This window comes from Haemaphysalis longicornis, unplaced genomic scaffold (genome assembly GCF_048455015.1).
Source record: "Haemaphysalis longicornis isolate Haplotype H1 unplaced genomic scaffold, Haemaphysalis longicornis Haplotype H1 scaffold_10, whole genome shotgun sequence".
NCBI classification, from domain to species: domain Eukaryota; kingdom Metazoa; phylum Arthropoda; class Arachnida; order Ixodida; family Ixodidae; genus Haemaphysalis; species Haemaphysalis longicornis.
Window position 1 is genome coordinate 145,204,968 of NW_027526204.1, and position 22,152 is coordinate 145,227,119.

At 46.5% G+C, this 22,152-nt stretch overlaps 2 protein-coding genes across 2 annotated transcripts; both read left to right on the plus strand.

The window, feature by feature from the left end:
• Positions 1 to 6,592: 6,592 nt before the first annotated feature.
• Positions 6,593 to 13,998, plus strand: LOC144159584 (uncharacterized). Its single transcript, XM_077691169.1, has 7 exons — positions 6,593 to 6,788; positions 8,019 to 8,081; positions 8,479 to 8,570; positions 9,236 to 9,309; positions 10,046 to 10,289; positions 11,040 to 11,133; positions 12,532 to 13,998. Exons 3-7 carry the CDS (start codon positions 8,510 to 8,512, stop codon positions 12,782 to 12,784), a joined length of 726 nt encoding a protein of 241 aa, XP_077547295.1. The 5' UTR covers positions 6,593 to 6,788; positions 8,019 to 8,081; positions 8,479 to 8,509; the 3' UTR covers positions 12,785 to 13,998.
• A 2,126-nt stretch (positions 13,999 to 16,124) lies between these two features.
• LOC144159587 (uncharacterized) lies at positions 16,125 to 21,258 on the plus strand. The gene is made up of 3 exons (XM_077691171.1): positions 16,125 to 16,464; positions 18,335 to 18,509; positions 19,860 to 21,258. The coding sequence occupies exons 1-3, from the start codon at positions 16,321 to 16,323 to the stop codon at positions 19,949 to 19,951; spliced, it is 411 nt and encodes a 136-aa protein (XP_077547297.1). The 5' UTR covers positions 16,125 to 16,320; the 3' UTR covers positions 19,952 to 21,258.
• Positions 21,259 to 22,152: the final 894 nt, after the last annotated feature.

The window sequence follows — 22,152 nt, forward strand, 5'->3', positions numbered from 1 at the left end:
CAGACCTAAAACTGTTGCCAGGATTTCAAATCCGCATCATGCTGCTGCTCGCTTAGCTCCCCGTAATATAAATGCCTTCTGGAGGTGAAATATCGACCTCTTCAAATCGCTGTTTTTGTATATTCTGAATTTACACTGGGATTTCAGAATTATGACACCTCAAATATTCGCGAGCTTGTCCACGGCAACCAGATTGAATAGCCGATTTTGAAGCCGAAATTAAGAAGAGAGCGGCCATTACGTTCATGCGGAACTGACATCGGAGCCCGCAGAGCGAGTGAGCGGCAAATGTAAGCCAAGCCCACTGGCTATTCGGGTGATTAGGTAGAGGGTTTGCAGAAAACCTGAAAGGGCATTTCGTTTCACTCCAAAGTTGCGGAAGGGCCCAAGATAAGCACGCGAGCGCTGCCGCACAGTGAGAGTATAAAGTTACTTGAGCGGGTTTGATGAAGGGGCTTACGGGACAAGAGCGCAGAGTACAGCTGTGCTGGTTCTCTGGCCTTATAGCAGGCCGACGGGCCGGGCCGCGTAATTGACTAACCTGGCCGCATGGACGCACCCCACATGTGCCTCTTTTTTACGTCGTGTTATAAAAATCGCCGAACTAATAAGCGTGCTGGCAGGCTAAGCCTATTTAAAAGGCAACAAACTAATCTTATTCTCAAAAATAAGGCATACAAATAGCGTAAGGGAACTAGCTGCCGCAAAAAAAAAAAATATGTTGGCTCTTGAGAAAAAGTGACAGCTTCAAAACCCACTCTGCCCCTTCCACCCTCTCCCCAAACCGAATCATTTCAACTATTGCGAGCTCTGGAGGCGGGCTCTGTCCAGCTCATGCCTGTCCGACCAGCTTCGGCTGGTGGAGCGGGCTGTAGCGGCTGGCAAAGCACATGGGGCCCTCGACTGAGTACTTCACCTCCTGAAGAGTTCATGCAAATGTTGCCAACAATAAAGATGTTTATCCTCTTCCTGCTCTACCCATAGGTCACTGAGGCTGATCAGAAAAGCCGCAGTAACAGTTGCTCATGAGAATAGAGGGAGTATTGCAAAGCAAACTACAGCACAGTAGACCACGCTCTTATGTTCCCCAGTGCTGCGTTTTCCCGGCTGGTATACGTTGTTTTTGTCTAGTCCCGGCGCAGCTCACATAGAGTCCCATGTATTCAAATCCTCACTGTTACGTCGTGGCTCAGAGTATGTTCCCGGATCATTCGTCACACTGACACTCCAAAGCCGCCCGGGCGACATGCGCGGACCGCCATTTTGACGTTTTACAAGCCTTCGCCAGGCTTTGCTAAGGAACTGACTGCATGAAGCCGCACGCGGGTGCGATTCGTCACCACTAGATGACCCTGGGTTACTCTATGCTATCACCGTCATCACTGCGCTTCCAAAAGTTTCACTTAGGAATTCCAGAAGTACGTGTTTGCCATAAAGCACCACCGCAAGAATAGCACGCGCTCTCGTCGTCATTGTGCTCTCCAAGCTTTGAGAACACCGTTGAACTTGCAACCGCGAACTTTGTCATGCCGTGATAGCGTCGCGAAAACGGAAGGCGCTTTCCCTCGAAAAAGATTCATGTACTAAACGCAGTAGACAAGCAGCCAGCGCGGAAGAGAGTCGACATCGCTAGGGACCTTGCACTGCCACGCGTGGTGTTCTTCAGCGAGCGTAAAAAAGCGGCAATCCTACATTCTCGAGTTTTTTAAGGTTCGAAAGCCGAAGTCGCAGAAATACATCGTTGCAAGTCAAAGCTAGAATGTTTTCGTTCATTTTCGGAGGTTTCCTCACCGCTGCGTTTTTCTGGTTTTTTGTACATAGGTGGCGCCAGTGGGGTTGCGTCTATGGGGCCCGTTTTGTCAAACGCGCGTCCGGTGCAGCTGAGACGTCACTTCAGCTCATTGAATATTTGCGCGCTACGCCAGCAGGTGGAACGTCCTCTTGTAACTAATAAACTAGGCATTTCAAGAAAGCTACACTCGTGTCGCTGTTTCCTTGGCAGTAACTTTTACTCGTTCAGAATAAACTTAATCAAGATGAAATGTTGTTGCAGTTGCCATTTAAGCACTTTGCACGCATCAATTAACCCTCCTTAAATTTCGGCGACTGTCGCAGGGACACCTGTTAACAATCTGGACACAAAGCTATCCGCGACGACTGTCATCCAGCGTTGGGTGCGAAGCAGGTTTAAGCTTTGGCTCACACGCTCGAACCGCACTCGCAACGCTGAGCGTCGGCTGAGCCTGCACGACTGGAGACAGGATGGCGCTGGTGACGTGGCTGCCCCCCAGCCCGCAAGGTCCGGAAGCAGCGCCGTCGGAGGAATCGTGCCGATGGATCGCGCTGCCCTGAGCTACGTATCCAGGAAACGCGAGGAACCCATTGTTACAGCCAACAGCGAAGGCGAAAGCGGTGTTCCGATGCGTCACCGCAATCTTGATGAAAAGGGGGATGGTACCAGAAGCCCCGAGCGGATATTCGCCTGGAGTCCCGACGATTCAGGTAGTTCAGCTGTCGGGCTAGTTGATGTAACATGCTCTTGAAGGGAAGTTGCGTTTGACATGTTCACAGAGACGTAGACAGGGAAAAAACTGTGGTTGATTCCTCTGTCATAGGAATCGATAAAACATGAAAATGAAACAGGGAGCGCATAATGCAGCTGAGCATGATTTGCGGGTCCGCGGCTGTCTTGTGGGTGGATTGGAGAGCGACTTCTTGCTGGCGGGTCGCTTCGCCAAAGGTGTACTGGCGTCATTTCCGTAACGGGTATGACGTCAGTGAAATCTTGGTGTATCCCGGCATAAAACACTTTCGTGTTAAAATATAAAACCCGAAAACGAACGACCCTAAGTATAACGTACTCCTTGGTTCTAAAGGTTGCTACCCCGCAAGAAGAGCCTGTGTGCAGGGGTGCACTCTTTACAGGCCGCTTGCTTCGTTGTACTGGCGCCACTTCCGTGACGGATATGACATCACTCAAATGTTTTCGTATCCGGGAATAAAACACTGTCGTGTTAAAAACGCACACTTTCAGAAGAAGACGGCGCACTAAGATCGGATTTATAATGAACAAGTTGAAAACATATAAACTAGAAACAGAATGAAACAGCGCTGTCTTCTTGAGTGTACGTTTTTTCTGTGTCCGTCTCTGTGAACATACCAAGCGAAAATTCCCTTCAAAAGATTCAGGTAGGCTCGGTAACAAATGGTCCGTACTGTTTTTGTGGCGAGCACATTAACTTTGGTTGCCTTAGAGCGGCGGAGATATAAGTCGAAAAATGTTTCCTGGTAGGAATGTCACACTAAGTACTTTTTTTCTTGTATTAAAAATCGAGCATATGGCTGCAGTCACCCGAAATAATGAGTCAACAGCCGAGAAAGATACACCCGTTCGTAGTACAGATCAGCGGAATTTAGTGACAGGAGGTTACATTACTTACACTAGGTAATACCTCCTACGCACATTTCAGAGAAGGTACAATCTGTGAACATCGCTTGTGAACGACAGATTTATGTTCCGCTCCAGTTCTGCAGTGGTTGTGTTGTAACGCATTAATTGTAAGTTCAGCTCTCGAAAGTGCTAAATCGGGGCGATATCTTACTGTTATTCATGAGCGTATTGAAAGATCAAATAGTTATTCATAAGAAATCATAATCGCCCGTACCTGTTAATTACCTACAAGGCTAAGGCTTTGAGCTGCTGAGCCCAAGGACGCGGATTCGATTGCCGGCCGCGGCGACCGCTCTTCTGATGGAGGCTAAAAGCAAAAACGCCCGTGTGTTCGAGATATTGGCGCACGGTAAAGATTCCCAGCTAATCAAAATTAATCCCGAGCCCTCGACTACCACATTCTTCATCGCCTGTAGAGCGCCGGCGCGTTAAACCATATAATAAATCGATAATTTGGTGCGGTGCTGACGCTTACTCTTTCTCGGCTGTGGCGGCAGTGGTCTGCATTAAGCATTCATACCCCTTACCCTTGAATTTGTGTAATTGCAATCTTCAATCTTCGCTGGGTTCATTTTTTCGCGCTGGATTTTTTTACAGTAACCAGAAGTGTCAACAAGAAAAAATTGGATGTCAGCCTAGGCCCAGAGCGGCAGCTTACGGTAGCCACCGGCGCAACTTCGGCGCCTGATGATCGGCACTCACGAAGCTGACATTCTGCACTCTGGTGCTACAGCGTAAGCCCATAACCTCGCTGCCTGGCTGGGCACTTTTGTAAGCTGCCGCTCTGTTCATAGACTGGCACCTAGTCCTTTGTTGTTAAGAGTTTTGAGAGTTGTACCTTCGTTAAACCGTGTCTATCTAAAATCGGAGCCTGTATCTTTTTTCGCGTACGCATTTCTCGTGTTCTTTCTTCGTGTCTTCACAGTACAAAGGCGAGAGACCGAGGCCAGCTCTCCCTCCTCTGCATCCTCCTCTTGGTCACGTCCGCCCGCTGCTCGAGCTTCCTTTCCCCTCGGCGGGAAGCTTCAGACGGAGGAGACCGACCCCCTGTCGTCGCCCGCACCAGCTCTGTCGCGACCGCAGCACCAGAACGAGCAACTGGTCATGGCGAGACTGCCGGACTCGCGGGCGCTCGCCTGGCAACAGCGCCGTCCCGGTCGGGCCTCGACGCTGGTGTTTGGGGAGCTGCTACAGGAGTCCCAACAAAGGCTGCCGGTTTCTTTCGGCGCCATGCTTGAGGAGATGTGAGAGAATATTTCTTGATAGGCTATTGTCACTCCGGGACACTTTAGTATTATTTCTGGTATCTAGTCACAATGATCGCAGTTCCCATAACCACGGGTCATTACAAGGGTGCGGGTGGTTCGGATTACTGAAGCGACAATTACGGGACCATGACTATGCTGATGTACAGCCTTACATCTCCGCTCAGATGTCGTTCTGGACTCCGTTGTGGGTGTTCAGATTGTAAAAACAATGTAGTTCCTGATCTGGCTGAAATTTGTTATAACAAAGTATATAATATCAGGTGTATTCTCACGGAAACACAGATACGTCCTGCGTCGGTCAGCCAGCCGCTAAAGGGTGTAACAGGTGACATCCCATAGCCCTACTAAGGACAGATCATGACTCATCTTTTCACTCTGCTAGATCACACATCGTCACTATCGTTAAAAGATGATTACAGGAATACACATCCCGCTTGTCATGATGCCACTTCTCAAACTTAAAGAATGTCATGTAGTTGAACAGTGCAAGCGGAGGCATCGCTGCCTGTGACGGGAAGCTTCGATGGGCTATTTCTTTGTTTAATTCCTAGCCAGTTAATTGGAAGAGTAGCTGAACGCCCGTTTAATAAGGGGTCACGACGATCACAATGTGCGTTGAAGTCTGATAAACTGGGCCCTTACGTTGGCACAGCCGTAGCCTAGATATGAACCACTAGGAACTCCACCCCCCCCCCTCCCACCACCACCACGCGCTCAGCAGACGACCGACGTGTCCACGGCAGGTCAGACAGGACTTACGGCGAGAGAAAACGTGTGTTGGGCAGCGCAGCGCACCCTGTTGTTTGCAATCCTGAAAGTCAAACGCATGCGAGTCTAGAAGTCACTGACGTTCGTGATAAACGCCACCTGGGTGAGATTTGAAGCTAAGACGGACACATCACGCGACCAAAAGAAATTCGCCTTAGATCGGCCGTCATCCCCGATCCCACCCAGTATCAAGCGCAATGGCCTTTTTGATACCACTATGGGAATGCTAGAGAAACACTCCCAGACAGCGCCGTCGTGGTAAATGCGCTGTGGGCACGCCATCCAACGTATGGAGGTCAGATAGAATGTGCCATATCGTAATAATGGCTTTCAGTGATGTCCGCAAGGTGCAGGCTTAAATTAGAATGCACAGGTACAACTAAAAGTAAACAGAGCACGGGTTCGCAAATTTGAGGTAATTTCTCTCCCGTGTGACTATCAGCATAAATCTTGTTTGTTTGTACCGGTGGATTCTAGTTTAACAGGACTTTCTTATGATGTCACTTTAAGGCTGCTGGCTAGGCAATGGCAGAGAAATTCTCTTGAATTATCCAACTCGTGCTCCCTTTACACTTGACTGCACCTGCACCAATAGGGGCAGAGGATAAAATACGACAAAAAGGTGGCACTTAACTCATCCTTTCATCCGTGTCAAATGAAAGGAAAACGCAATGCCGGAACCTTTAGAAGCAGGCGTATCCAGTTTAAAGATTTTAAATCCTGTCACAGCACCTGCAGTCTTCCCTGTACGTACAGAGGATAAGCGAGTTGATGGGCTGTTGGAAGTAAGCGAAGACAATAAGGCATACAAACGACGCAAAACCGGATGTCGCCCAAATTTCATTCATGCTTTGTGTATGTCCGTAATCTTGAATGGGGACTGGTCAGATCGAGGAGCTATGCTTCAGCAATCTTCCAGTTGTTTAAGGTCTTGTTGACTCCAAAAGAACACCACATATGCCTGCAGTGAAGAACATCTGCACGAAAAAAGCTATTGCGGGCACGTTTTCTTTGTTTGCATACGCAACAAACTCACCTATTCACTTGTCATCTACTGAACAGCTGGGGACTTAGCTTATTTCTTACATTTTCAACTGCAGCTGAAGTAATTTGGACGGACAATTGCGTTTATTTTGCTTTTGCTTAAGCGGGGCGGATGGCTGCTCGAAGCTTTGCGAGAGCTCCAGCTCGGAGGTCTTCCGCGTGGGAGGTTCTCGAGGTGTGGCCGTGCTGAAAGTCCTCCACTTCGCCTACCTGGTCCGTCATGTCGACCTTGTTCTCGCCGAAGTGCGCATCGCCAGGTACGGGTGGCGTTTTCCTCTTGTGATGACATTGCGGCAAAGCCACAGACAGCCGCGCTTTTGTCGGTCGGTTGTTCTGAGTCCCCAATCTCCAAGCTCTTACCTAGGTTTAGTGAACAGCAACAAGGAAATATGGGAATAAGCTCGGAAAGAAAATAACAAAAGAGGGAGTCAGAAAGGGCGCAAGTAAACAAGAAAACCAAACCAACAAACCCACACATACGAATGCCTTGCGCTATGGAACGCCTTTCGCTATGACACGTGGACCTCTATGTCGTGCTATAGCGTGGACGACTGCCGCCACTTCGGGGAGCCGTTAGAAACTAGCCACGCGCCCTAAAGACGTGTACGGTTATTCGTAATGACGACCTATTACCCAAGGAATGGTGGGGCTGAGCAAAAAGTATCGGGTGGCATTGCCACCATTGCCATTATACCGGTAGCATGCTCTTGGAAGGGCCTATATGACTCATTGAGGAGGACACATAGGGTCACGCGTCCCGCAGCCCTTGTTGCTACAATGACCACTGCCGCTTTCGAGTCCGGTTATACATTTTTCGTAGCGACTTCCACGTACTTTCAGTTTGTGTGTGAATCTGTAACGGGTTCAGGGTAATCTCACACTCTAGGACACGTAGCGCTCCTTCTTTCTTTCTGACGGGCGCAGGAACCGTGGCGTCGGTTTGTGCGATGTGTTAGCACCGGTTGATGATCCGTGATTTGTATTAAACAATAGCCCTCTACTGTGGGATCCTTCAATGCCTGCACAGTTCGCAGTGAATGGTTTGCGCTGCATCGATGTGTTAATTTAATTACCTTCAAAAAATTTTCCCCATGAACATTTAACAATGAATCAGGATATAAATGAAGTGATTATGATGACTTCCGACGAGATCTGAGGAGACACCCGCAAAGCACTTTAATAATGGCGTATCGACATTTGTCAGTAACGCTCAGAGGCGTAAAAAATATGAAACGACGAAAGACGCCACTTCAAGATTACTTTAAAATCGTCAATTTAAGAATGCACGTCTGCCTAAAGCTTAAATTCTTAATGTAAGGGAAAGTTTAGAATTCAACGCTGCTGAAGCCTCATGGTCAGCGGAATAGTAGTTTATGATCGGGGATTTGTGATGTAATAAACGCTACTATATGGTCATCAGTGTAGCTTTAAAATAACTCAAGAAATGCTGGTCTTTTGCATAACTATTTCCTTGTTCTCGCTTCCAGGGCACTGCAGGGTCTTACGAAGAACCCCGAGAACAGCACCGTAGGATTTGCGGAAGTGCGAGCGTAAGTAGGCAGGCTTATTTCTTTTCCACTATGTTTGTGTCTTCCATTTGTGAATGACAGCACAGTGAGGAACTGTCGGGTGTGTAACTTCATAGAGAGGTCAGAAACCATCAGGCTGTTTACAAGAACTAAGCTCCTCAAGAACTTACCTTTATAATGTAAGTGGTAATGATATTTAAGCACCTATACACTTGCGAAGATTACGACCTTCTCTGGTAGCTCAACGCGCCTAATGGAGGTGCAAAACAAAAATGCATATATGTTGATATTAGAGCGCCCTAAAGGACTCCGGTTAGATCTATGGATGAATTTATAGCCCTTCAACACGGTACGTCTGAAAATATAGGAAAACGTCACAACCACAAACGTTTACCTTTTTTGTATTCTAAAAATGCAGGATATACTGCGTGTGGGACAAATACCCACCCATGATGGCCAACGCCTGCATGAACTACTGCAGCCGGAAGAAGTTTTCCCTCTTCGGTGATGGTAGGACATTTTGATGTCTGGCAATATCTTCTTCTGCACGAAATTCTTAAGAATTTATTACGATATTCGTTTTTTAAACCTGGCGATAGCTTCCGATATCAACTAATAAATGTCGTAAGCATTGTTACTGCTGCTCTACCCTGTCAGTGTTTCGCTGTTCCCTAAACCCGATAAGAAATTGATAGCAATTGTCATCTCTGACGTAAACACTATAACTTTGCCAAGTATGCTGTGCGAGCATCTGGTTAGGCATCATTCTAAGGTGTGGCTAGTTGCACTAAGCTGAACGGCCGGAAAATTCAACGTAGATAAGACGAGTCTCGTCTTTGTTTGCCATCTTTAGTTTGTATTCCCCAGAATTGCGAATTGGCCAGTTCTACAAAAAAAGTGGGTTATGACCCTTTGGTGTTCAGTGCTCATTCGTGCTCTATAACTTGCTAGGGCCATGAAAGAAGCAATCGGCAGTCCCCAATGCTCGAGTAACTGGCACTAGTACTACTAAAGTTATCGACCGCTAAAATGGCGGGAATTTTTCCAGCGTCGATAAGCATTATGGCGTACCACTTTAGAGAGTGAACTAGCTAGAGGTTCCTTTAGTAAGCAAATTGTCTTTTCACTCTTTGGTTTTTCATAGGGATAAATCGATGTTTTGTTATTTCTCGCAGCCGATCGTGAGCGCTTCCAGCCGTACGTGGTTATGTACATGTCTTTCGCTGGCCGGCCCCTCCACAAGGTTCAGGTAAGGTTGTAGCTTCAAGAGTGCAGGCGATACTGTTTATCTGCTTACATGCTTTGCCAATACACATGTGAAGTTGTTTATTATATTTGACATCTAAAAGAAAAATTGGCTTTGTTCCTGGCAACCTCACTGAATTTTTAGCGAATTGCGAGGATATCAACTGAATTAATCTGTCATTGAATCTATGTCAGGTAGTTCCAAAAGAAACAGCCAGTCTGCCATTATTGTCGGAAATTGTGTGTGTGCTCCTGTGATCTTGGAAGTTCCCCAGGTTTCTGTCGTAATGAGCCCCTTCCATTTCTCTTTTAGTTTGATGTTACTGTTAGTTGGCATGGAATCTTCGTTTAGAGCGTTCGTCGATAACCATTTGGTCTAAAGGGTTACAGGTAACAGTGAAAACATCGATAATTTGCAGGAAAATTTGAAAATAATAGAATCCTGAAAGAGGCCTCATTTTCAAATAATTGTGTTTTTGTGATCCTATTTGGTTCGTGACCTGAGGACAACAGATACGGGGATGAACAGACTTGGACGAAGTGAGACACAAACCGACATACGTCGAGTGCCATGTACATACATGCCTTGCGTAGGCGTCTGCGTCTCACTTTGTGCAGGTCTGTTTAACACCAAACCTTTTTATCAAACGTGTTTGCCCACTTTCGCACAAGTTTTTGCATCAGATTAGAAGAACGTAAAACACTTTCCGCCCTTCTTCTCGTCTCATATGACCTCGCAGTTTCAGAGCGCCCTTCAGCTCCGCTCTGTGGTGCAGCAAGTGACGCTGACGCTCGCAGTGGCCGAATCGGCGCTGCACTTTGAGCACAGGGCGCTGACTCCGGGTCACGTGCTCGTGAAGCTGACGCACGACCAGGTGCTTCCTTTCTGGCTGGACGAGCACGTCCTGTTCGTCGACATGTTCGGCGTGCAGGCCACTGTTGTTGACTTCTCAGCCGCTCGCCTGCTGCCTCCAGGAGGGCCGGGTGAGTTTCGTTATGCCCTCCATGGCTTCCAAAAGCTGCGCAGAACTTGCCCTTAGGTGGTGCCAGAAATCAAGTATTCTGATTTACTCACCTAGGTGCAAGATTGAGGTCACTGGAATTCGCCCCTGCTAATGTAGCGCCTGCAAGGCTCATTTAACTCGTACTGTATGTTCACTCGCCTAGAAAAACACGACGTCAAGTTACACGACAAAAAGCATTTTCAGGCTTGTGTACTATCTGTTGTGTTGTGTCTTGTTCGAAAGTTAAAGCTTAGAATTAAGAACCCACTCTTCCAAACTTACACCAGATTGAGATATTAGCTCAGTTGTTGTGCCCAGGCTTGACCCTAGTGGGAAAGAAAACAGTTCGGGTGATGAGGACACGAAAGCGCAGAAGGAAAGATACGCTCGATAGGTATGCGAAAACTCCGTTATTGTAGTTATACAAAATTTTTGTTCGAATAGATTAGGCAGTGCTATCTTCGGTGCCCTATTCCCTCCATAGCGTCAGTGAATTGAGGGTCCTTCAGGACCCTTCTGTCTGATACGAGCCAGTGAAGCCAATTTAAAGCTGGAGTGTCCACCGTGAGACCTCAAATGTTTGGTAACCGGAGCTGCACATTGTATATCCCCCTTGAAGTAACGTGCGCGGTCCCCACGCGCTGCTAAGTGGGTCTTTATGTGAACTGCTTTCTTTTTGTAGCAACAGTCGGGTTCATTAGTTACTCCGCTATTTGGCCGCTTTGTTCAGACACCGAGCCAGTGTTTGCAGACATGGCGAAGATACCAAGAATGAAGATGGACGCCCTTGGAAACACCTTCGCCAGTGTCTGCAGGGTGGTGAGGTAAGAAAATATACTGGTATATTTATTATGCAGCGCTGCTTTGCTTTCTTGTGATCATTTGTAGTTTGCCTTCAGGCAGGCAGCCTAATATACACACTTAGAAAACAATCAGTACGCCGTTTTGAATCAGCGTCTTACGTACCACACGTAGTATAATTGTTTTCATCGCTGGAGTTGAAGTAAACGGAACATCATAAGTAGCGGTTGAGTTAATCGGCGTTAAAGGTTTCGCTTCGCGGGAATATATCGCGGGAAAGGCAGTAATGCCGAAACAGATCAAACATTACAGTGTAATTACTATACCATCTGTTGTTCTTCACTGAACCCTTCAAAATTATTATGAGTTCCTTCCCTTTAAGAGGATATTTATTGAATAATTTGGTTCGCACTTAAGGTATTGCCTTAGCTTTATAGGTGCTCTCAATAGTGGTGAGCAGTTTTGGTTAAACTGAGTGAGACAGAATTTACAGATCATTTTTTGTTTTGATACTTATGGGTATACTGAATTGAGTTTGTCGAAATCAAATTTCGGTTACATGTGGCAGCTTAAGCCGTGTAATTTATAATATGACCGTTTATAAGTAGTCTAGACTTGTAGGATCCTGTAACCCGATGTTTGAGAAGTTTTCATGTAGTCCAAGCCTCAAATTGTTATAAGGTGAACTTCTTGTTCACGCACATTGCAAGTTGAACAGGTTAAGCATCCATGGTAGCATTCGTACCGATGGACGTAACGTGGTATCATCACTGCTGACGTCAGCAAATCGACATTCAGTTGTCGTTCACAGTATGGTCATTGTAAGCTTCAAGGGGTGGCTTGAATACCCTTTTACGACATCCGCAGCGACTTCAGTCGGAAGACAACATTCCGTTTTACTTGAACATTTGTCTCCTGTTATTTTGTACTTTCTCTGTGGTGTGAGCGCGAAACTTTATCGAAAAGCCAAGATGTTTTCCGTGATCAGACAAATAGTAAGGGAGTAATGTTCAATCCACACTGTGAACAGTTTTCCTCTAGCCGGAATTTAGTGACCGTAAAGCTAAACAAAGTAAACTTCATTACCCGATTAAAATAAATGCTTTGGGCAACGCTAATAGTCCTGCGATCCACAAGTGGCGAGTTAGATTTGTGACAAAGATGTCATAAATTACAGTGAATATAACATAAGTAGTCGTTAAATATTTACGCGATTTGTCGAAACGCATATCTCCTTATTCTTTTTCTTGGTCGTCTCCTTGTGTGGTGTTGACACTTGACGTGAGACTAATGCTTTTTTGTTGTTGTTATTTCACTTTAAGGGCGGGGATGCATTTACCACATTGTTCCTTTTCATCATCATCACAGTATTGTCCGGAACGTAGCGTGTGTATCAGGTTTTGTTGTTTGCTCCCACTAAGCCGGGAGCCCTCGGCGTTCTACCCGTGGACCAACCTGGCGTACCTGGAGGAGCTGACGGGGACGCTGGTGCGAGAGTACGAAGGCCACTTTCCCGCGGACCCTGGTGACGAGGCTGAGCAGCTGGCGTGGGATGACGTCTTGTTCTGGCTGGAAGAGATGCCTCACTACGCCAGAACCAGAGACTTCGCGGTGGACTTGGTCGCGGAGAGTGCTCGCCGCACGGCCTCGGGATTCGACGTGACTATGACGTAGGCGTGACGTCACATCCATCGAATGAATATGCGGGAACACGCTAGAGGACCTGATTGTGTACTTGAGAAATGATGCAAAATATATAAAAGATAGGACTACCAAGCGATTAGCTCAAGTAGACAGTTGATGTCGGGCAGATTATTTATATTTCTTTCTAAATGTATATGTCAGCCCTATGGTCCTGGCGTTTTCTTTTGTTTTTTTTTTTTTTGGCGATGTTCTGTGTTTATTGTTTTCAAAAGTGGTTGGAGTTAAAATTGTAATGGCATAGAAAGTATCGGTTCGGATTGCTCACACAAAAAACCATATCTGTGTGGTTGAGGCTATCTGTATACCGATTCAATACATGTACGTCTCAATCGGCTGCGGTAGCATTTTGCGTCGTTGTTGCTCTTATAAGTATTTCGCCTTTTGTGATTATAATTGCTTATTCCCCGCATATTACAACTCATATTTTATCCTGAATTCGATAACGGATTGTTCCTGTTGAAAAGACTGGACTGTTAGTTCAGGCCTCCCCTTCTATAATGCTTGGATTCTGTGAGGGAATCTTACGCCGGAATTATGTGAGCGCAATGAGGAACTCTATGGCTTTCCGTAGTTTGGCCGTCGACATTCGTTGTCTTGCCTGCTTGGCTCACCTTCACGGCTCCTGTGCAGGAGAAGAACCATTAAGTCCCGCCCATGTAAAAAGTACAACGCCATTACTGTGAACTAATCCCGCATTAACTCCTCCGATACGAAGCTGGATCACCCCTTTTCGCTGAACATTTGAGGATGGCGATGTCTCGCGATTGATGCTGGTCGCAGGAGTCAATCTTTCTAACAGTGTTAGGAAGAGTAGTCTCGAGGCTTGTTTGTCGCGTCTCAGAAGAAAGCCTTAGAATATAAAGCATGCTCCTCACCTTCTTCATTCTAAGAAGGGCTCCTTGTATTGCCTGCGCACAAATAAAAAAGTAAAGAATAACCTTGCACAGTGGTTTTCCTAAATCTGCGAGGAAAAAATTGAAACAAACTACCGTACCGGTATGAGAACAGTCACTAAACGGAGGACCCCAGCATCTCCGCACCCTTTTCACTTCACGGTTTTAACAGGAGACGAGAGCAGTAAAGAACGCGAGAAGCGAATGAGGAACACAAGCAGGTGTAGTCTGATTGTTATCGCCTGTGGCGGCCTGTGAGGACGTCGCATTTTTGAAACAGATACTATTTGTATATTCACTGAATCACTATCCTTATGATGAAGTTTGTTTTGACAGATTCCCGGGAACAGGAAGCAAGGCCCGGTTAGTCTTGCCCAATCCTTGCACCACTTTCTTTCTAAGTCAAAAAATTCATCTGTTTCTATGACCTACCGCATTCCCCTCTTTCCTTTCCGAGGTTTTCTTGACTGCCAGCCCTTATTCTATATATATATATATATATATATATATATATATATATATATATATATATATAGCAGAACAGAGAGATACGGGACGAGGGACTCGGTAAAGATACATATCAAGGTTGCAGTCGTCATTGCCAGTGCTATTCGGCTTTTTTCGAAATATATAATAGGGCCGAATGACGTGTGCTTGTCACGTTTCTTTGATTCATTGATAAATAAGCGAAAATATAAGTCGAGAAAAAATCCGCCGTTTTCCGGGAGCGGGACTCGAACCCACATCTCCGCATAACCGGTGCGGTGCGTTAACCAATTACGCTATCCCCACAGCGGCTTCTCTCTCGACTTTAAAGCGGGGGTTTATATTTACAAGAGCTCTGAGGCCGGTCAACTAGCGCCGCCCCTCGACTACCGCGGGAGACGTAGAACGTCTTCTTTCCCAGCGGCCGCCACGTAGAACGTGGTCGGAGGTCGGGGTTAGCAATGCTAACCCCGACCTCCGACCACGTTCTACGTGGCGGCCGCTGGGAACGTGGTCGGAGGTCGGGGTTAGCAATGCTAACCCCGACCTCCGACCACGTTCTACGTGGCGGCCGCTGGGAAAGAAGACGTTCTACGTCTCCCGCGGTAGTCGAGGGGCGGCGCTAGTTGACCGGCCTCAGAGCTCTTGTAAATATAAACCCCCGCTTTAAAGTCGAGAGAGAAGCCGCTGTGGGGATAGCGTAATTGGTTAACGCACCGCACCGGTTATGCGGAGATGTGGGTTCGAGTCCCGCTCCCGGAAAACGGCGGATTTTTTCTCGACTTATATTTTCGCTTATTTATCAATGAATCAAAGAAACGTGACAAGCACACGTCATTCGGCCCTATTATATATTTCGAAAAAAGCCGAATAGCACTGGCAATGACGACTGCAACCTTGATATGTATATATATATATATATATATATATATATATATATATATATACGGTAAGTAGAGACAGAGACAAACGAGAAAGACATTAAAACTTAAAATAAAAGTTTACTGACGTTTCAGGAAGAGGGCTTCCTTTCTTCAGAGTCCTCTTCCTGAAACGTCAGTAAACTTTTATTTGTATTTTCAATCTCTTTCTCGTTTGTCTCTGTCTCTACTTACCGTATTTTTTGCGCTCTGTGAGTTTTTATGTTTTCAGACTATATATATGTGTGTGTGTGGGTGTGTGTGTGTGTGTGTGTGTGTACGGAATCAGAATAGGCTCGTTAAAAATAAGACAGATATAATGGTTGCCAGTCAAGAAAACCTCGGAAAGCAAAGGGGAGGATGTGGTAGGACATTGAAACAGATAAACAATTTGGAAAGAAAGAAAGGAAGTGGAGAAAAAAATGCCCGCCGGACCCCTTTCTGAATTCTTTATCTGTTTCAATGACCTACCACATCCTCCCCTTTGCTTTCCGAGGTTTTCTACCAACCATTATTTCTGCCTTTGCTAAAAGTGATTTCTTCTTCGTTTTATTTTACTTTTCGGTTGGACACGAGCAGCGCAGCACCCTGTAGAGATGAAAACATCCCTACGAATAAGCAAAATGCCTGGACAGAACACAGCCACCATTTCTTGAAAGATACCAACTTTGTTTGTACGGGTTCTTTCCCGATCTATGAAGAACGCCCCTCAAACGTTGAATTACCTCTTGCACAATATCCCGGAGGTCTTGTCCGGAAACAGCTTCCTTTTTATGAGTACTCTTTATCAACGCTTTCAAGCGGCCGGTTTGTGCCAAGGCGATCAGAGTAAAAAAGCCGGGACGTTTACTCGGGAAGTACGTATCTCGCTCCGCCTGCTCTTTTTCCGTTGTGCGTCCTTATTAAACTCAGCGAGTTGCAAGAGGTTCGGGCGGGAACGGGTTGAAGGACCGCCCCGAGGCCAGACAACTTCCACTCTCCCTCGGTCTTGGCACGGCGAAGAGCAACACCGCCGCTTTCAAGCACCCACAACACGTCGTGTTTTTCCACATCGGCGTACGCACGGCGTACCCATATTTATAGTACGCCCCTTGGTGACTCCAATGTTATTGCCGTCTGTTGGCTCTGGGCTCGAACGTTATTGCGTATCGGGCAGTCGGTGCAATCAGTGATCTTTCAGCCGTCGCGTCGCAACGAACCTCGAGCGATGGCGACGATGTGGAGCGTAAGCTTCTTGTGCCTTCTTTGTGCTACCTTGACTGTCTTCGCCGAGAAGCTGTTTGGGACGACTGGCACCGGGACAACTCTTTTGGGGCAGTACGACACTTCTTTTATCCAGGACCCACAACAGGTAGGCGTATTTAGTTTCGTTATTATTGGAAAGCGAGTGAAGAGAACGGCGAGCTAACCGCCCGTCTAAAAATACAATGGGTATTTTTAGAAGGAATAAAACAAATAATGCAACTTTTTGGTTTACAAATTCACGTCTAAGACTCTCGGAACAATATGTCTGCCCTTGTCAGTCGATGGTTGTTGACGAACAAATTTTGAGGAAGAAGGGGCGAAACACCTATTTTTTCAACCATACAGGCTAAAATCGAATTGTGAAGTAGGTTACAAGCACGTTACAACTGTTTTAAATTATTTATATTCGCCAGGTCGTCGTTACATAGATTTACTTCCCGCATAGAAACGACAACACTCCTCTAGATGCAGAACGAGGGCACCCAGAGGTACGTAAGTGGCGCTGCAGATTACACAGTACAAGATTGGTGAATTAAAAATAATGCTAAATTTCGTTAGAGTAATTTTACATGGAAATCAAACTAAACTGAAATTAGAAATATAATGAGCTGAACAGAGGACAGCAGGCGACTCGCCACTTAGCCACACCAAAATTGTGACGCATTACAGCACGCTTGTGCGATTGGCTGAGGCCTACAAGCTCAAACGCAAATTAAGTATGAATTATAATTATGGAGAACAAGGCATTCGCACTTGAAATTTAGTGCGTATTCTTAGCAGTAAGAAGGGTGGGGTAAACAATAGAAGTTCGTATGAAAACGTAAACGTTTACTCTGCCGAACCGCCTACGGCAGTATCGCCTGCCGACGCTGCGGACACCGCGCCGTGGCGCAGGCGGTTTTCTGACACGACAGCGGCCAACAAAACGACACTGCTGCTAACGTGACTGCGTATATCGAGTCATACCGAATGTTTCGTGAAGCGATTGCTGTGGACCGTAACAAAATATGGCACGTACGGATCCAAACAGAAGTAAACGAAACACGGGATGAGTGGCTCACACACATCGCTGTGTCACCCAGAAAGCAATCGGTAACCGACGGGTGCTTCGTTACCTCTGTTCCTGGTCCCAGTTGAATTTGAGCGTTCGGACGCTACACGTATTCAACGTACTTACTATCCGTTCTAAGTACTACGTTCTATTACATCACCGAGAGAGAGAGAGAGAGAGAGAGAATTTTTTTATTACGCAATAATGCGAGGGTGATTCCTCAGTCCACCAGCCCGTGGGCTGTCCAGGCTGCCATAGCCCTGGTCACGAGCAGGAGCTGGTCCTCAGGTCGACAGCTGGACAGCAGTATCTCCCGCTTCTCAAGGGAAGGGAACGGGTTCAAGGGCTGAACGTCTGAGTTTTTTGTGTAGTCGAATAATATGTGTGTCAGATTTCTTGGTTCCCGGCAGAATTTACACTTATCAAAGTACTGTGTAGGAAAGAGTAAATGCATACGGATGGGGTGGGGAAAGTGCCTCGTTAAATTTGTCTCAGTGTGATTTCTTGACTTTTGGTCAAGGCGAGGCACCACGGAACATGCGAGGCGGGGATATAGTTAAAATTCTATCTGTAACTGCTAAATTTCTTAGTTAATAATTCATCGTATGCTGCTACCGAGGGTGTTATAAAACAACAAATATATTGAAGAAAACAGAGCTGTATCTTGTCTTCAGGAACCGTTTATTCACCGAATAAACCGGTGATTAATTCACCGAAGTTGTGCGCTACTGGGATGATTTAGTTGATTAGCTCTTTTACGAAGTATTGTCCCACGCCCGTATACGGGGTATGGCCAACTTTGTGGATAGGTAGCAGTATGCTAGGCTTAAGCGCAAAGGCTTCACAATGTGGCAACAAATTTGTTTTGGTTAACCCAGCTTGTTTTTGCTCACTAAAACTAAACAGAAGCTCCTTGTGATTACAGAGGAACCCCGTCGGTGGACCATGCAGCAACAGTGGTCACTGCGAAGAGAGGCTCTGCTGCCAGCTGGGCAAGGACCGAGGCCGGACGTGCCAGCCTAGGGCGTTGATTGGCGAGGACTGCACTGAATTCCAAGTGAAGAGCGGGGCCTACCCGTTACACTGTCCGTGCCTTCAAGGTATGCGTAGACGTAGCGGAGCGCGTAGAGGAAGTTGGTATAGCCGGCTTGCGGCAATTGGAAGATACCATTTTCTTTCGGCTTTTTGTTATGTTCAGCGCTGCTCGGGACAGCGCGAATTGAATATTTTTTGTATTTTGTTATCTTGGTCTAGGCTCTATTCAACGACTGATTTTTAACACGGATTTTATGTGTTCTTGTTAGAACTAATGTGCAGTGCCTTGTAGTTGAAATAACGGCGTAGAGTTTGTTTAGGTATTTGTCTATTGCCTTAGACCTCCGGAAAGGTATAGCTTTGCGCTAAATAATGTGAACAGGTATTAACTGTGCAATCAGTGGTTGTAAACTGACCATGTTCTGACCGCATACTTCGTCTTGAGACTCAACACTATAGGAAAACATAGATGGCGCTAGTGGCTCTCGTGCTAGGAAAAGTCACTGCAGCGTCAAAATCGGCGGTGAAAATTTTGTCCGCACATCCTTAAACTTCAGATTGCTGAATATAGTACCCCACGGACCTAAAACAAAATGCTCTTAGTTCAGATGTTCTGGGAGTGGGTGCCATGCCCATCTGCTATAGTGAAAAGGATAGTATAACCACTCGGGTAGCTAGCATTCACCTATCACTTTAGAGTCTTGGAATTTTTTGATTGTCTTTTTAATTTAGTGGATGGCTTATGCACGACGAGATACTGTCGTTGATTGCCACGTGGTCTTAATTGCTGATACAAGAACTTGCGTGCGTAAAGCAGCCCTCCTGGGGCGCGGATGTTTAAGAGTCTTTAAAATATAAAATTAAAGCGTTATTCAGGCGTTATATTGGCAGATGGATTTACATTTCATATCCCACTTCTTCGCATACTCCATTCTGACTTTGTAAACGTCACAAAGCTGCTCGTAACGTGAGTGCTGCTGTCTATAACAGAGGGTTTAGAAGCACGAACTTACGGTAGACGCAGAACACGCCAAACAAACATAAATCCGGAAATAATTATTGTTGAGCATGCATCTGAAATCCTGCTTGGGTCCTCATTATTCAATGACGTTTACCGCTTTTCTGATGGAGGCGGAAAGCAAAAATGTCCGTGTGTTGGAAATATCGGCGCACGTTAAAGATCCCCAGGTAGTCAAAATTAATCCGGAGCCCTCCACTACGGCGCGCCTCGTCGCCTGTGAAACGTCGGCGCGTTACGCCCCACAATCACTCAATCAATCAATCACTCAATCAATCAATCAATCAATCAATCAATCAATCAATCAATCAATCAATCAATCAATCAATCAATCAATCAATCAATCAATCAATCAATCAATCAATCAATCAATGGCGTATGTTTTCCATTCCCGCAGGGATCTGCTCTCTCCGACAAGACAGCCTTCACCCCACAGGAGACAACGGGGTCTGCATTGCCCACGGGCCGGGACAACAAAGATATCTCTAGACTTTAGCAGCACCGGTAAAACCCATGAGACAAACTCAAAGTGGATAAGAAAACACCCGGGGATAAATATCAGTTTCCATCTTGCCCCGTATAACTACGTTTCCTGAGTTACGTCAAAAGAAGTAAAGCTTGTTTAGCAATTTGGCACATTGGTTTAGTTAGCAGACATAAAGTAGCTGTAGTTTTCTGGAACCACCAATGGTTGATATTGTAAATAATCTGATATTGCATTTTGTGAAAGTCAATGAGTAATCTAAGCGGATACAAGAACAATATCCTCGTGAACCACCTGAAGCACTCAGCCGAACACATAACGCACATGATTCACAGAACCTGCAAGAGACATTGCGGCATGAAGGAGCAGGGCACAATACGACTTGTGCAAGGATTTGTCATCTCCAGGATAACGTACACAACCCCTTACACAGTCCTCTCCAAGACAGAGCTTGAAAAAGTCAACGTAGTCATCCGAAAAGCCTACAAGCAGGCCTTGGGATTACCCATGAGTACCTTCACGGCCCGCAGTCTCGGCCGTCACAACAGGGCCGAAGAACTTATTGAGACCCACCACGCAAGCTACAAACTGCGATTAGGCCTGTACCCTGCGCGGCGACTACTTCTGGCAACGTATAAATGGCAGGCCCAGGGGCCACAGCAACGACACACGCTTTCACCAGAATCGTGTGGACCCCTGCCCACTCCGATCTCCTGGGCAACGGTACAGTCCATGCATTGGCCCGCGCTCTCACCAACCGGGTCTCAGAGGAGGAGCACAATCCAACGCCGATAAAGATTTGCCTGGAAATAACACAATATTATAGACTAGTCAGGAGGACCTTTCCACCTGCTCAACCACTGGCGGAGCCAGAGGGGGGGGGGGGGGGGCCTGATGTCCCGACCCCCCCTTAATTGTAGAATTTATAACCCCAAGAAGCTGGCCCCAAAGGTCGTATTATTATGTTCGTATTAATTTTTTGTGATTATTTTTTTCTATTCCTTGCATTTTTGGTTTTCCGAAATTTCGGTGAATAAAAAAGGCTGCTATCCTCCCACTCCTTGTCATCATCATCATCGCTGATGGAAGTTGACCCCACCTCTCAGAAAAAACCTGGATCCGCCCAACGAGTGCCGGTTTGTCTCAAACGTAGGAAAACACATTACGACGAATGCAAACAAACACGTTCCCAAACCCAGTACGACTAAATCTTCTATTCCCTTCTATTTTCTTCTATTCCAAAAAATGTTTTTCAAAGTTTTTTTCTGGATGAAATCTTGAAAATGACAATAAAATACTATACTCCCCGGAATGTGAGTTTTGCGGCAATTTCGACACACCCTATTACATCGTCTGGGAGTGCGACCGAAACTTAAACTCCCCGCCTCCCCCCTCTCCAGCTCTTCCCGTGAGCAGTGGGAGAGCGTGTTGTCCCGCTTGAGCCTCGACGACCAGATTATCGTGGTTGACCGAGCGGCGAGCGCCAGGACTGCCAATGGACTTCCGGACTACGAAGCAACCCCACAATTTGTTTTTACTGATTAAAATTTCTTCTTCTTCTTCTTCAAGTTGAAACTACCCTCCGCGACAACTCGGTAGCTAAGGCTTTTTGCTGCTCAGCCCAAGGACGTGGAACGACCCCGGTCGCGATGGCTGCTGCTTTTCAAATGGAGGCGAAAAACGAAAACACCCGTGTGTACGAGATTTCAGCGCACGTTAAAGACCCTATTGGGTCAGAATTAATCCGGAGCCCTCCACTACGGCGCACCTATAGCCCAGGTGTAGCTTCGGCACGTTAAACCCCGTCGTCAATAAAGTTTACCTTAACTGTTCTATACTGCTAGGAATGAAAGGAGGATAGGAGGCAGCTTTGTAACGCCACTGCTTATTGGTCCTGCCACGCAAGAGATTAGAAGATTGTTTTGACGCCGCATGTGAGCTTTACTTGGCCCCACAGAAACATTTCACCGTGAGTAAGTTCCCCACCTCAAATTTTTCCGTTATGTGCGCCTTTATTTGGTGGCTCAAAGGCTAAGTTCAAGAAACGTTACCGAGTCTCGTACTATTTCGCTCTGTTACGAATCAGCCCACCGCAGGGCTTTGTGCAACACTCCTCGGCTGTGTGGCGAAGCCTCCACTACGCGGGCCTTTCGAGCAGTCCTCCCTGTCGGTGACTCACGCTTGCCGACGGATTCAAACAAGCTGC